General features: G+C 39.3%; 1 protein-coding gene and 1 non-coding gene across 2 annotated transcripts in view; both read right to left on the bottom strand.

Moving 5' to 3' along the window:
- The window catches only part of LOC129002256 (fibrillin-2-like), a 157,414-nt gene extending 150,693 nt beyond the window's left edge, over positions 1-6,721 (bottom strand). Inside the window, exon 1 of the mRNA XM_054429923.1 lies at positions 6,413-6,721. Coding sequence (XP_054285898.1) covers positions 6,413-6,522 — 110 coding nt within the window. The 5' untranslated portion in view covers positions 6,523-6,721. The remainder of the gene's footprint in view (positions 1-6,412) is intronic.
- Positions 6,722-12,876: 6,155 nt separating this feature from the next.
- Trnah-gug (transfer RNA histidin (anticodon GUG)) lies at positions 12,877-12,948 on the bottom strand. The gene has a single exon. It is a non-coding gene; the product is annotated as a tRNA-His (tRNA).
- Positions 12,949-14,951: the final 2,003 nt, after the last annotated feature.

The raw sequence follows: 14,951 nt of genomic DNA, 5'->3' as shown, positions 1-14,951 counted from the left end.
TGTGTACACAAGAGACTTACACTTACACACACTACATCACTATCCTCAACCAGCGTTCCATGACTAACGTGGCTCCAGAGATTATGATTTATATCTCCGATTAGTCAAACTCTTCAAAATGAGTGCTATACAGAATGAATTATCCTGACTAATGTGGACAAATTTTAATCCCTGGCATTTGTATGCTTGGTTAGACGAAACTGGTTTGGAAAAACCGAACATGAAATTCGTAGATAGAAAGATACGTCACCAACAAAACCGCTTAAAAACAAACTGAAAAAAATATGGCATTATAAATCACCCTTTTCATAAATGGGGATGCATAGGACGCGATCAATATCAACCGCTAACGATTCTGGAAACCGAAACTCTGAACCGAACCCTGAAATTCTGAGATGTGAGATGGACATTCTTATTCTGATTGGGTCTAAACAACTAAATTTAATTGCAAACTACGGATAAACTCAGTTGCTTATTATGTTATCTTCATTAGTATTAGCAACGTTTATTCCTTCTCTGACCATTGTGGTAAAATAGAAGCGATTACGATTGTAATGAAGAATCCAATGAATAGCTTAAGACCTAAGTATAGTAGTTAACTTGTCTTACTACAAATTATTTGCAAGAATGTAAAGTAAATATTCATAAGGTTAATAAATACAAGGACTAGAGAATCATCGTATTCAAGGCCAATAATAGAACTTATTCAAGGTAAGCAGGCATCAAATTGCGTGTGGATCTCATTACCAGGCCAGCGACCAGTTAGACTCAAACGACTGTTTAAAATATGCATTCAGAAGAAGGAATTGAGACATTGCTAAGTAAAACGTAGCCTACACGAGAACGTAGAATGATTCTCCCTCAACGTGGTCATTTCTGACGACTCTACACCCCTTACAAACTACCGTCGCTGCACTCTGCAGGGATGAAGACATTGCAATGTGCAACGTAGTCTTCACGAGGACATAAAATGCCTCTTATTCAAAGTGGTCCTTCCTGATGACTCTACACACCTTACAAACGACCATCCCTGCACTCTGCAGGGATAGAGACATTGCAATGTGCAACGTAGTCTTCACGAGGACAAAGAATACTTCTCACTCAACGTAGTCCTTCTCCTGATGACTCTACACACCTTACAAACGACAGTCCTGCACTCTGGAGGGATGGAGACATTGCAATGTGCAACGTAGTCTTCACGAGGACAAAGAATGCTTCTCACTCAACGTAGTCCTTCTCCTGATGACTCTACACACCTTACAAACGACAGTCCTGCACTCTGGAGAGATGGAGACATTGCAATGTGCAACGTAGTCTTCACGAGGACAAAGAATGCTTCTCACTCAACGTAGTCCTTCTCCTGATGACTCTACACACCTTACAAACGACAGTCCTGCACTCTGGAGGGATGGAGACATTGCAATGTGCAACGTAGTCTTCACGAGGACAAAGAATGCTTCTCACTCAACGTAGTCCTTCTCCTGATGACTCTACACACCTTACAAACGACAGTCCTGCACTCTGGAGGGATGGAGACATTGCAATGTGCAACGTACTCTTCACGAGGACATAGAATGCCTCTTATTCAAAGTGGTCCTTCCTGATGACTCTACACACCTTACAAACGACAGTCCTGCACTCTGGAGAGATGGAGACATTGCAATGTGCAACGTAGTCTTCACGAGGACAAAGAATGCTTCTCACTCAACGTAGTCCTTCCTGATGACTCTACACACCTTACAAACGACCGTCCATGCACTCTGGAGAGATGGGAGACATTGCAATGTGCAACGTAGTCTTCACGAGGACATAGAATGATTCTCACTCAACGTAGTCCTTCCTGATGACTCTACACACCTTACAAACGACCGTCCATGCACTCTGGAGAGATGGAGACATTGCAATATGCAACGTAGTCTTCACGAGGACAAAGAATGCTTCTCACTCAACGTAGTCCTTCCTGATGACTCTACACACCTTACAAACGACAGTCCTGCACTCTGGAGGTATGGAGACATTGCAATGTGCAACGTAGTCTTCACGAGGACATAGAATGATTCTCACTCAACGTAGTCCTTCCTGATGACTCTACACACCTTACAAACGACCGTCCATGCACTCTGGAGAGATGGAGACATTGCAATATGCAACGTAGTCTTCACGAGGACAAAGAATGCTTCTCACTCAACGTAGTCCTTCCTGATGACTCTACACACCTTACAAACGACCGTCGCTGCACTCTGGAGAGATGGAGACATTGCAATGTGCAACGTAGTCTTCACGAGGACATAGAATGCCTCTTATTCAAAGTGGTCCTTCCTGATGACTCTACACACCTTACAAACGACCGTCGCTGCACTCTGGAGGGATGGAGACATTGCAATATGCAACGTAGTCTTCACGAGGACATAGAATGCCTCTTATTCAAAGTGGTCCTTCCTGATGACTCTACACACCTTACAAACGACCGTCGCTGCACTCTGGAGAGATGGAGACATTGCAATGTGCAACGTAGTCTTCACGAGGACATAGAATGATTCTCACTCAACGTAGTCCTTCCTGATGACTTTACACACCTTACAAACGACCGTCCATGCACTCTGGAGAGATGGAGACATTGCAATGTGCAACGTAGTCTTCACGAGGACATAGAATGATTCTCACTCAACGTAGTCCTTCCTGATGACTCTACACACCTTACAAACGACAGTCCTGCACTCTGGAGAGATGGAGACATTGCAATGTGCAACGTAGTCTTCACGAGGACAAAGAATGCTTCTCACTCAACGTAGTCCTTCTCCTGATGACTCTACACACCTTACAAACGACAGTCCTGCACTCTGGAGAGATGGAGACATTGCAATGTGCAACGTAGTCTTCACGAGGACATAGAATGCCTCTTATTCAACGTGATCCTTCCTGATGACTCTACACACCTTACAAACGACCGTCGCTGCACTCTGGAGAGACGGAGACATTGCAATGTGCAACGTAGTCTTCACGAGGACATAGAATGCCTCTTATTCAACGTGATCCTTCCTGATGACTCTACACACCTTACAAACGACCTTCGCTGCACTCTGGAGAGATGGAGACATTGCAATGTGCAACGTAGTCTTCACGAGGACATAGAATGCCTCTTACTCAACTGTAGGCTATTTTTACCTTTCTGATGACTCTACACACCTTACAAACGACAGTCCTGCACTCTGGAGGGATGGAGACATTGCAATGTGCAACGTAGTCTTCACGAGGACATAGAATGCCTCTTACTCAACTGTATTTTTACCTTTCTGATGACTCTACACACCTTACAAACGACCGTCGCTGCACTCTGGAGAGATGGAGACATTGCAATGTCACGTGAGGATAATAGGACCAATCAGTGAGTGCTGCGGTTAGCATACGAATGCCGGTGTTTAGCGTAATGAGCTGGCTGTATAGCGTACATTAGCATAGAAGAGGCAACAGGTACGGGTCCAGTTTGACGTTTACCGATCTATTTACAGTATAGTTCATGAAGACTTAACTTTTTGCTTATTTTTCCCGTAGATTTTGTGTTTCTGTCCGTTTGGCAGCGTATGAGTAATTTACTAAAATAGACACAACGTATGTCTGAACGTCATATTTTTACCTTTATTTAATTGGAAAAACCAATTGGGAAATAAAGGAGAATGTTCATGGTAGCTTATTTCTACATTGCGGAAGGGTTCACTGCAATGTTTATACCCAAGTTAGTCAACGATAATATTATGTAGGTCTAATCTTATTTCAAAAACATTTTTATTATACTGTAGTGTAGTAGTTTTAACATTGTATAAGATATTTCAATTTTAAAATATACTCACAGTCACAATGATTTTCATTCGATATTAACTCGTATATGCAATTTCTTGTACCTGTAATCTGTACTTTCGGAACAGAGTGATCTTTGCAGATTATCCGACATTTTGTACAGGATACAACTAATTAAATCATTAATTAATTATTTCCTAATTCAATTGACTTATTCGTGTAGAATATAATAACTTGTATTTTACAGAGCTCGGCAACCAATGCAGATTGACCAGCATTGCAGTAGATAATTTAATCATTAAAAAACTTAACAACAAAACAACAAAACTTCAAAAACGTCAAATTGACACTTTAATAGGTGAAATATTCTGGTATCCAGGCCTATAGATCTCACTAATCTTACCTCTAACCACATGTGAAACCACTCCGCGGGTGGTTATAAAACACTCGATATTTCCTGCTAATATACTCAACAATATTTTGGATCGCCCAATCCCTAAAAAATCTCTTAATGCATAATTTAGCTAACCTCCTTTGGCAGCCCACGTTGATACACTTTTTTTGCACTTGTTCTGCCCAACTGGTTCATACAGTTGTATAGTATGAGGTCAGGGGCTAGTTTACGCATTCCTATCCTATCTAATATTTACCAGTTAATGCCCACCCACTTGACGCATGTAGGCGAGCATCCGCTCATGTATCTACTCGGTTTACGATCAGTTTATCGGCAAACAATTAGCAATTACAATGAGACACGACCTTGGTTGGACCAGTTTGATCACAAGAGTAAAAACTTGATTGCTTTGCAAATTTCAATTTTCCAGATTGATTACGTTCGGCTGATGAACAGGTTTGTGTACTGAGATAGAGGAAACAGTGACGCGAAACTGAGGAAAAGTTCCTTATTAAACTGTATCATCGTCTTGTAAATTGTGAAACAATATGGCTGAGGTAAATGCATTTGGAATACTTCAGTAGTTTTTATACCACTCGTATTTATTATTAATCGTAATCGATAACGATTGGGGGAGCGAGCTGATCTAGTGGTTAGAGCGCGGGACTCCGGTTCCAGGGGTCCCGGGTTCAAATCCTGCCAAATAACCAATGGATTTTATCTATGTGATAATGCCGTAACCCCTAGGTCTAGCCTGAAGTAATGTGAAAAACAATTCCGGGCTCGTGCCTAGCGTCCTAGGGGAAAAATCGATAACGATTAATTTTGTTTGTAGGTTAACCTGCTATGTCTATCATCATATAGGATGAAGATTCAACCATCTTTCTGGAGTGAAGATCCAACCACGTAATTTAAACCTTGGTTTCAAAAATTATAGTATTAGTATATATTAAAAAAATTATGTTTCGGATAATGTAGATGCTTAAGAAATTGACACATTCGTTAACACACTAAACCTACGGTCCATTTAAAGTGTGTTTTATTGTTTATCTTTTACATAGAAACTGCAGTTTTTCAAAGTTATTGATAGCTATCGGCTTCTTAGTACTGCACAACAATTTCAATCAAAACGGGGTCCCATCACCCGTTAGATTTGAAAGGTGGATTGTTTTTTCTAGTGGGGCCTTGATTAGTCAGACATAGTCTACGAAATGCTAATTGAAGTCTTAATTAATTTTATCATTAATGTAATTTTATGTTTTGTTTTTTTTACAATTCAGGCTTTTTTATGAAAACAGATGATCAAACGGGCACTGAATTATTTCTCAATAATCCTATTGATAATTCAGCTATTTACGTAGGAAGGAATATGATATTGCGACACACTTTTACCATTTCCTTTACTGTTATTCCAAACACGATGACAATTTTGACAATCAAATATAATTATTCTATTAACTTCTTTCTGCAGAGTATTTTGACAAAGGGAATATCTATAGTTTTTTCTGCTAATATCTACAAATTGTAACTCATAATAAATACTAGACAAGAAGATTAACTATAATATTGTTTAAGAAAGTTTAGCTCCACCAATCTCAGCCTCTTCCAATAGGAGACTACTGTTTAAGTAACTACCTATAACTATCATATTAGAATACGTATTACAATAATACGTAACCACTGTAACCATAACACGAGAATACGGATTATGTAGTTAGAGAGTTAGTAAAATACTAAAACAATTATAAATAAATATAGAACAGATCAAAACATAAACTACCTACGTCTTACAACGGCAGAAACATCCCTAAAATAACCTTCAGCTGATTCACAAAAATGGTTAATCCGTGGGGGAGTATGGTTAGTGATTATTTAGCTAAACAAGTTCAGTACTAAATTTTTTCACCAAGCACTGTGCTTTAGCCGAGTGCCAGCCACAAAACACCTCAAGAATGCATACAAACATGTATACATATTTTTACGTTGTACAACAAAACGTTAATATGTTAATGTTACCGATGACATTTCGAGGTTTTCCTTAATTCGAGGTGTTACTTAAGTTCTGTAAACTTTGTGATGCCAGGCTAGTCTTTCACTATGAATAATTTTAATTTATTTTAATACAAACCGTACTCAAAACTTTCAAATAAACAAAGTAAACTGAAGTTGAATTGTTTGACACGTAAAATATTCTTTTCTAAAAGAACCAACGTCCGAACTTACCCTCCTACAGGGCCGGTGATCTGCGGTGGTGCCTCTGGTCTAGTGGCAGGATCTGGATCAGCAAACCCCCCTGCGACCAGGATAGCCAGGACTACGATGTTCACAGCCATTCTATACACGTCCTACACGACTGATATCATTGTAACATCAATGTATTGTAACGAGTATACTACACACGAAAAAAGTTGTTCCGGTTATGTAATATACATCATTATAATCTTCGGGGGAAAATATAAAAAAATACTAAAATTTATGGAAATCGTAAAAAATCAGTTAAGATGTTCGAGGCGATATGGAGATGCGAGCGCGGCGGAGTCGACGGCGCGAATGACCCGCGGCACGGCGGGAGAACAGAACAGCTGATCGGACGTTTCAACTAACCAGCTGACTGATAACAGTGTCATGTAGATGCGCGGCCACCCATAATCATCTCTATTTATATCCGGCTCTCCTGCAGTAAGAAAATATATGGCCACGTCAAAAAATGTGCATACTTAGGCACTTTATTGATTGATAAAAATATTAAATTCTAGTATTTGGGGTTTACGTTTTTGCAATTGTAACTTTAAAATCATTTGAACGGTTTTGATCTAATAAAATTTATGCAACTAAATAGATCGTTCAGTAAGTATCATAGGAAATGAAAATGAGATCAGCCAAGCGGACCAAAACGTTAAATAGATTCTTGAATTTAATATGTCTACTTTGTGTTGTGAGAGTAAGACTAAATTACCTGAATGTAGGCTTCAATTTTACTAAAATAAAACAGTAAACATCCTTGGACTCTTCTAGATGTGTCTTTTGCGGGTTCGGATGATATTTCTCGTGAAAGCCCTTCGTCCTACAGGCTTTTAAAATGTCAGAGTCTGTGCTGAATTCTGTTGTCAATCATCTGAAAATGTTGTTCAAACGTTTATTGCGGAAATTTTCCATCACGATTGTAAAAAAACAATACACAACGTTTCGAGATCTGGAATCTGATCCCGTCCTCAGGTGAAAAAACTTAACTAACACATTACAACTAACAATACACAAACGCCCAACCTAAGTTGGAATACTCTACAGAAGGTAGCAGTCAAAAATATGCACTGTAGCAGGGTAGCAGTGTATATTTTTGACTGCTACCTTCTGTAGTATATTCCAACTTAGGTTGGGCGTTTGTGTATTGTTAATTGTAATGTGTTAGTTAAGTTTTTTCACCTGAGGAGGGGTCAGATTCCAGATCCCGAAACGTTGTGTATTGTTTTTTTTTACAATCGTGATGGAAAATTTCCGCAATAAACTTTTGAACAACATTAACTCACGATCACCAACGATGAACTTCAAACAAATCATCTGAAAATGTTATGTCTGAACTGTTGTGTCAAGTTTACATTTGTTTACATCAAAACAAATGGCCGTAATACAATTCTGTTTGGATCCATACGAAAATGGGATTATCTGTAGTTGGTTATGTTTCGGTGAATTCAAGTAAAATAGTGTAATGCTATTTTGTATAAAATATAAAAAAGCAAATTACAGTACTTACGATGGATTTTGTGTTGTGGTAGGGTTTTGTGTTTTCATGCCTCGAAGACCACGCAGTGCAAATAATAGGGATATGATGAGAAATAATCATTTTCACCCTTATCAACATATCACGGATTTTGAAGTCACAAAGTGACGCAGGCTGCTAGTACTCCCATAAGTTTCTTTGTTTTAATAATGTCTTAGCCTTGAAATTACTACTTGGTGATACAATACAATGATATTCGTTAAAACTACCGTATCCTGTGGTAGCCAACTACAACCGAGGTGTAAAACAATTGTGTATGTCAGTATGTCAAACAATACGAATATTTTTGGTTACTGGACATTTTCGAAACGCAAATTTACGCATGCTTTTAATATATAACTAAAGTACGGTACTATAATTTACTGACATATTTTCTAATACTTTTATTATATTCACGTTATAGCTTAGCTAAATACAACTATATTGCAATAACGTTTGTATATGTCCAGTAATGCTAATGTGCTATGCTTTCTTTTATTTACTTCTTATCATTTTGCCAGCTTTAAGCTGTTACGGTCAAATAGAGGTACAACATACTGTTTCTTTTCCTTTGACGTTATAACCCAATAATAAAGCCCTCACGGCAATGTTAATGATGAAGTAAGATACAAATATTTACTCTACATGAGCACACTCCAGCCTTTAACCGGTCGTGAAACTCGCATCAAAACAGGCTTCAATTCCGGGAGGCAATCAGTATCTTAATGTTGAGTGACGGGCCCCTCCCCCTACTTGGATTCATTTAGACCGTGGAATGATCTAGGTGATCAATCTGTATTAGATCATTTAAATGCGGCGTTTAAAAACTGATTGCGGCCTCTGATTGCTTCTTAAAATAATGATTTTTAGATAATTTTTACTTGGTGTTCCAGGATCAAACGAACGACCTTGTGAATGTTGGGCGGGTAATACAACCACCCAGATACGCATAGCTTGTTGTAGATAAACAGATAGATTTAACATGACGAGTTTCCGTTGGTCCGTTGCTCCAGCAGGTTCCCGACTCCCGACTCCCGGCGTGGACCGGTGGACCGGTGGACCTGCACCTCCCACACTCCGCCTCTGCACTCTGCCGCTCGTTTCGCTCAACCGGTTTTGCACCATTCGATCCGCGTCATCAAATAGGCATTCTTACCTATCCCGATTCCCGCTTTATCCATTTCCTTTTTATCGCTAGAATTTATTGGATTCTGTTTACGATTGAACAAAATGAGCGAATTGATTACCGAGTTGGCGGAGTTGGCCATGTCACCTGGCTTCCGCAAGCTGCAACTTGTGGGAACGCAAATGTGGTAACGGGGTGTGGAACAATGTATAGTGGATCGTGAATACTACAACAAGACTTCTGTACTGTAATGTCTCATCTCATTGTTAATATTATCACGCCATGAAATTTGTCATATACCTTTGAAGAATTGACGGTCTTTTTAATTATAAAAAATAAAGGTTTCTCCCAAAAGAGTAAGAACAAATATTGTCAATTTACTGTACTGCACCCCATGAGTTATAAGCTTACTGCGCGACCTTTTGCAATGCGCTTATGGTACAAAATGTGCGGACGAAGACTTCTTTTGTTGATACAAAAAAACTTTAGCACGAAGATCCAGGTGTTTTTTGTTTTAAGGGAAATGGATAATGCACGAACCCAGGCGGGAATAGTGGGGACTTGCATGGACTTACCTCGCTTCGCATCACCTTCACAACGGTATTCGCAGGTATCTTTGCAGAGATGATCTGAAGCCTTCTAAAGCCGCGTTTTCCAGGACGCGGAAGAGGAGTGCGGAGTGCGGAGAGCGGAAAAGCGATTAACATGGATGACATTCCGCTCCGATTCTAGGAAAACAGTAACATTAAATTACCTAAGACAAGAGGAGTCCGCCGCTCTCCGCGTTCCTCTCTCCGCGTTCCTGTCTCCGCGCTCCGCTTCCGCGCTCCGCTTCCGCGCCTAGGAAAACCCAGCTTAAGATTCGTACAAATCTACCTTCACGATGATATCTGAAGTGACAGGTCTCATTTCATGATGTTTTAGTGGGTGATGAGCCCCCATCAGAACTGTTCTGGGGCTCGGTATTCTCCAGCCTTAGCAGAACACACACCTCGGCCTTGGCAACCTAACTCATCCAGGAGGTCCAGCATTGCCACACGCTGTAATGGTTGTACACTATAATAACAATGCGTGACGTGATAGATCTGGTATTCAGTGACAGTACTTGTGTTTTGACAGTTCACTTAGCATAACAAGGCCCGGGTCTCCAAAATGATGGGAGCGCCGCTGCGGACCCTCAAAACTAACCGACGGGGACATGTCATCGTTCAAGGTAGAGCTACTTGTAAAACTAGTGGTTGTGGAAATAGTAACAATTGTTTTTCTTTCGCTAGACAACGTTTTGGAGACGAAATAGTTTGTTTCATCATTCGTTCGTGACTTTTCTATTGGAAATTAGGTAAGGCGACATACCAGTGTGGTGATAAATCGAGATGATGTTTAATGTATACCATTTAACAACAATTAACAAACCATTGGTTCTCAGGCTTGAAATTACGAACAGGTAAAATTGTCGTACGAGGAAAATTCAACACACTAAATACATGACGTGGAATTATTGCAAACTCGTTAGCAGCCTCGTCGTGAGAACTGAAACCTTGCTGAGTTGGTACAAACTGCCATGTTCACATTTATCATAATATATCTTTGGTTGTTTGGTAAATGGTGGGGGATAACGAGTAGGAACAACCAAATAAGTGGTTTGGCTGCGTTAGCTCTCTTTTAGATTCAAGTTTGTTTGCTAGAAGTAAGTCGGTACCTAGGAGGATTAATCGTCGGTACACTTTTTCAAATTCGGTACTGATACCGACCGTATCCTGTCTAAAATCGATTATCGGTTCTTGGTACCGGCATTTGGTCTTTAAATCTTTAACAGTATGAAAGAATCGTTGCCATCTTTTGCAACATAACATGTTCATGTTGTAAAAATATTGTTACATTCAAATTTTAGTCTAATTAACTGTGTGATTTATGGGCGTATTTGTGATTATTACTACTATACAGTATTGGAATTTAGAGTAGGTAGTTCATAGTATTTGGATAGGGATCCTTTATGTAGGGTATTTTCTGCGGGGAACAGTCCAACACGTTGTTCTTTATAACTACTATTGTGATACATGGTCATAGCTTATGGTATATAGTCATAGTCAATTGATCCTACATAAAACTTTCCCGCACTCATTTAATTTTTTCGCATTCATTTTACTTTTCCACACTCCGGTATTTAAACCAAACAACACAATATTGTGTGTATTCGTCGCGTAACAATACGAGTACCGTACGCTAGAAAACAAGTTGGCAACAATTTTAAAATCGATCGGCTGGTACAGTGTTTATTTGGTCGTTTAACGCTTAATCTATAACCTGTTGTTGTTAACATAAACATTACACGCCAAAAATTACATTCAGATTTTGATTAATTATTTTGTAAAACTTCATTTAGACTTTTATTTGTTATTTTTTTAAACAATTTCATTTAGGTTTAGATTTTTTTTGTAATGAGTCAATTTTATTTACATTCTGATTTGTTATTATGTGAAACTGCAAAATAAAGGTTTACCTGTATACAGCCATTATATATTACCATTATATTTAATATATGATACAACGCATATATATCATATTAACAATTATTTTTATACTTAATAGTAACTGTAGGAAAAGTGTAATTAACACGAGCGCAAAATGTCGTTGATGTTCTCGAGAAACTTTCCTAACTCGCCTGCGGCTCGTGCATAAAGATCTATCTCAAGTGCAGCAAAAGTACCACTTTAGCGTAGTAGCTACACAAATGGTTTTTGTTAAATAACGTTGCAATAAGATGAAAAATATAGTTCATAATGCGGGTAAAAAGTGTCTTTTCAACCATAGCTCCTCTTTTTCTTGAGCAGGTAATTTGTAATTAAAGCACAGTAACAGATAATAATGTTTGCAAATTCAAATTAAGTGGTAGTTTTGGCTTGTTGAAAACTTAATAATACCATTGACTATTGGATACTGCGCAATAAAACGTAAATACAATAAATACACTAATATTTGAGATTCCCACTTGTTGAAAGGTCGGTAACGTAGATTAAAGGGGAAGGAGCAAGTTCCCGGAATGGCCTCATGGCATCGCCAGCGTCGTCCACTTCACTGCGCTCTGGCAGAAAATAAACTAATTTTTATCGTCAGATTCTCTGCTCACTCATCTCTTTCCGGTTTTTTAATCGATAAAGTTTATATAAGTGTCTGCAGAATATAAAACGATGGAAATTCCTTTCATTCTGGTAAAACTAACCATCTACAACTTTTTTATCGCTTATAGAAAGTAAAAGGTGCATTATTATCCAATAAAATATTCTAAAATGTAAGTTTTACACTTTTCAGATTTCAATACAATGTTAAAATTTAAATATCTGAGTAAATGTTCACAGACAATAAATAGACCACCACAGACAGCTAACTATTATGGTCTCTATTCTCTGTTATGAATCTTTCAAATATAATAACACAACTGATTGTTGAAAAAAGCCTATCATTTTTATATTCTTTGAACCAGTTCCTGGTATTTTTTATTTTTCATCATACACACGTCCACACGTGTATTTATTGATCTAAAACAACAATTAATATACAAAAATAATTTTGAAAGTAGAAGTACCTAAGTTCTCTTATTTTAACTAACTTTATGACATGCGCAGATTTTTTAGAAATAATCACTAATAATTGTTGATTTTCCGCCCCAATAGCTGAAGTTATGACTTATCGAAACATTTCTATATGACATTCAATAAAATCAATTCAATAAAATAGTTAAAAAATTATTCAACAACCACGTTGAAAAAATGTTTGTGGTATAACGTGTCGAGCAAAAATTATCAGTGCCGTGACCAGGATTCGAACCTGGGTTATTGCGGCCACAACGCAATGTCCTAACCACTAGACGATCACGGCTATGCTGATATGGCAGGGCGGCCAAATATAATAACAATTGAGCTAAACTGCAAAAGCAAGACCAAAACTTTAAGGCCCAATTCACACCGAACGGACGTCGGGCGGAGACGTGGCACGGACGAGGCACAGACGTGGCAGTGACGTGGCGTGTTCAATGCACACCGAAGGGACGGTGAAGGGACGGTACAGTGGCGAGACAACCTGTATGTAGACTAGACGCTTTGGTTTTTGCTTATTTATATTAATGTCAATGGTGTTAGTTAATTTATGTCAACTTAATTAGTACAAACAAGGGAATTGTTCTACTTCCTCACAAAATTTGATATTAAATTCAATGTTGTCTCACATATTGAAGAAACAACTCACAATCTACATACAAAAACAACTCTACACAACAAGGTTGGTAAGTACAAGCACACTATACACAAGAAGTTTGGTAAGTATAGTACAATATTTGCAGTCCGAACAACGGGCGCGCTACGGACATGCCACTTCCGATACGCCACGAGGGACGCCGAAGCGACGTGGCGGTGGCGGGAGGGCGGCCGCCCGCGCCACTTCACTTGTGTGTGCATTGACCAATTTGTTTACATGGGGAGGCGAGGAACGGACATATGTCCTCGCCACGTCCGTGCCACGTCTCCGCCCGACGTCCGTTCGGTGTGAATTGGGCCTAAAAGAGACAATTTCAGGTTTTTGGTTTTAGGCCCAATTCACACCGAACGGACGTCGGGCGGAGACGTGGCACGGACGTGGCGAGGACATATGTCCGTTCCTCGCCTCCCCATGTAAACAAATTGGTCAATGCACACACAAGTGACGTGGCGCGGGCGGCCGCCCTCCCGCCACCGCCACGTCGCTTTGGCGTCCCTCGTGGCGTATCGGAAGTGGCATGTCCGTAGCGCGCCCGTTGTTCGGACTGCAAATATTGTACTGTACTTACCAACCTTCTTGTGTATAGTGTGCTTGTACTTACAAACCTTGTTGTGTAGAGTTGTTTTTGTGTGTAGATTGTGAGTTGTTTCTTCACTATGGGAGACGACATTGAATTTAATATCAAATTTTGTGAGGAAGTAGAACAATTCCCTTGTTTGTACTAATTAAGTTGACAGAAATTAACTAACACCATTGACATAATAGAAATAAGCAAAAACCAAAGCTTCTAGTCTACATACAGGTTGTCTCGCCACTGTACCGTCCCTTCACCGTCCCTTCGGTGTGCATTGAACACGCCCCGTCACTGCCACGTCTGTGCCTCGTCCGTGCCACGTCTCCGCCCGACGTCCGTTCGGTGTGAATTGGGCCTATTAGAGTGAAAATTTAAAAACGTACGTTTTCATGTCCCTGGCCTTTTACTTCGTAGATACTGGATTTGTAGTTTATTATTATGTGTTTTAATATTTTTTGGGACGGGGGCAACATGTTACACACATTTATTTGGTTTTAAATAGGTTCTAGGTATTTTTTTCGTATTTTTAAAGTCTCGAAATTCACGACCATGACGTGTCCCTAGGGTACATTTTCCAACTTTCACGCTGTTTTTATACTAATTATTCATGCCGAAATATAGAAAGCCATATTTTTATGTCATCAATGGTTATTAAACTTACAAAAAATGAGCATATTATAATTTTATTGTCATTGCGAACTGACTACCATGACAAAATAAGTCTGTCCCTCGATTTGGCGTCACGACCATTTGGGAAAAATTTTCAACTTTGGAGCACGACAGTGGCAAGCCTGGCGTCGATGGAGTCAGTTGGTTTTAGAGACTAGTTCGGGGTGTACGTCAGGATTGTAGTGCCGGTCGTTTCGAGTTGAAAGGAGGAATTACAAGATTAATAAAGGAAAGATTGTGTTTTTTGTAATTTTGGTGTGTCCATGACCGTACGTAGTCATTCGATGAAGTAGACATGGTGTTAATTTTTGTTTATAAGATATTTCAATTGCTAGATTAACCTAGAAGTTCACTTTGTATCCTCGAACATGAGGTGCAGGGCTAC

Source organism: Macrosteles quadrilineatus, unplaced genomic scaffold, assembly GCF_028750875.1.
Source record: "Macrosteles quadrilineatus isolate MER2022 unplaced genomic scaffold, UCM_ALF_1.0 Scaffold_9__3_contigs__length_116548681, whole genome shotgun sequence".
Classification (NCBI taxonomy): domain Eukaryota; kingdom Metazoa; phylum Arthropoda; class Insecta; order Hemiptera; family Cicadellidae; genus Macrosteles; species Macrosteles quadrilineatus.
This window is presented reverse-complemented; position numbering and strand designations above follow the sequence as displayed.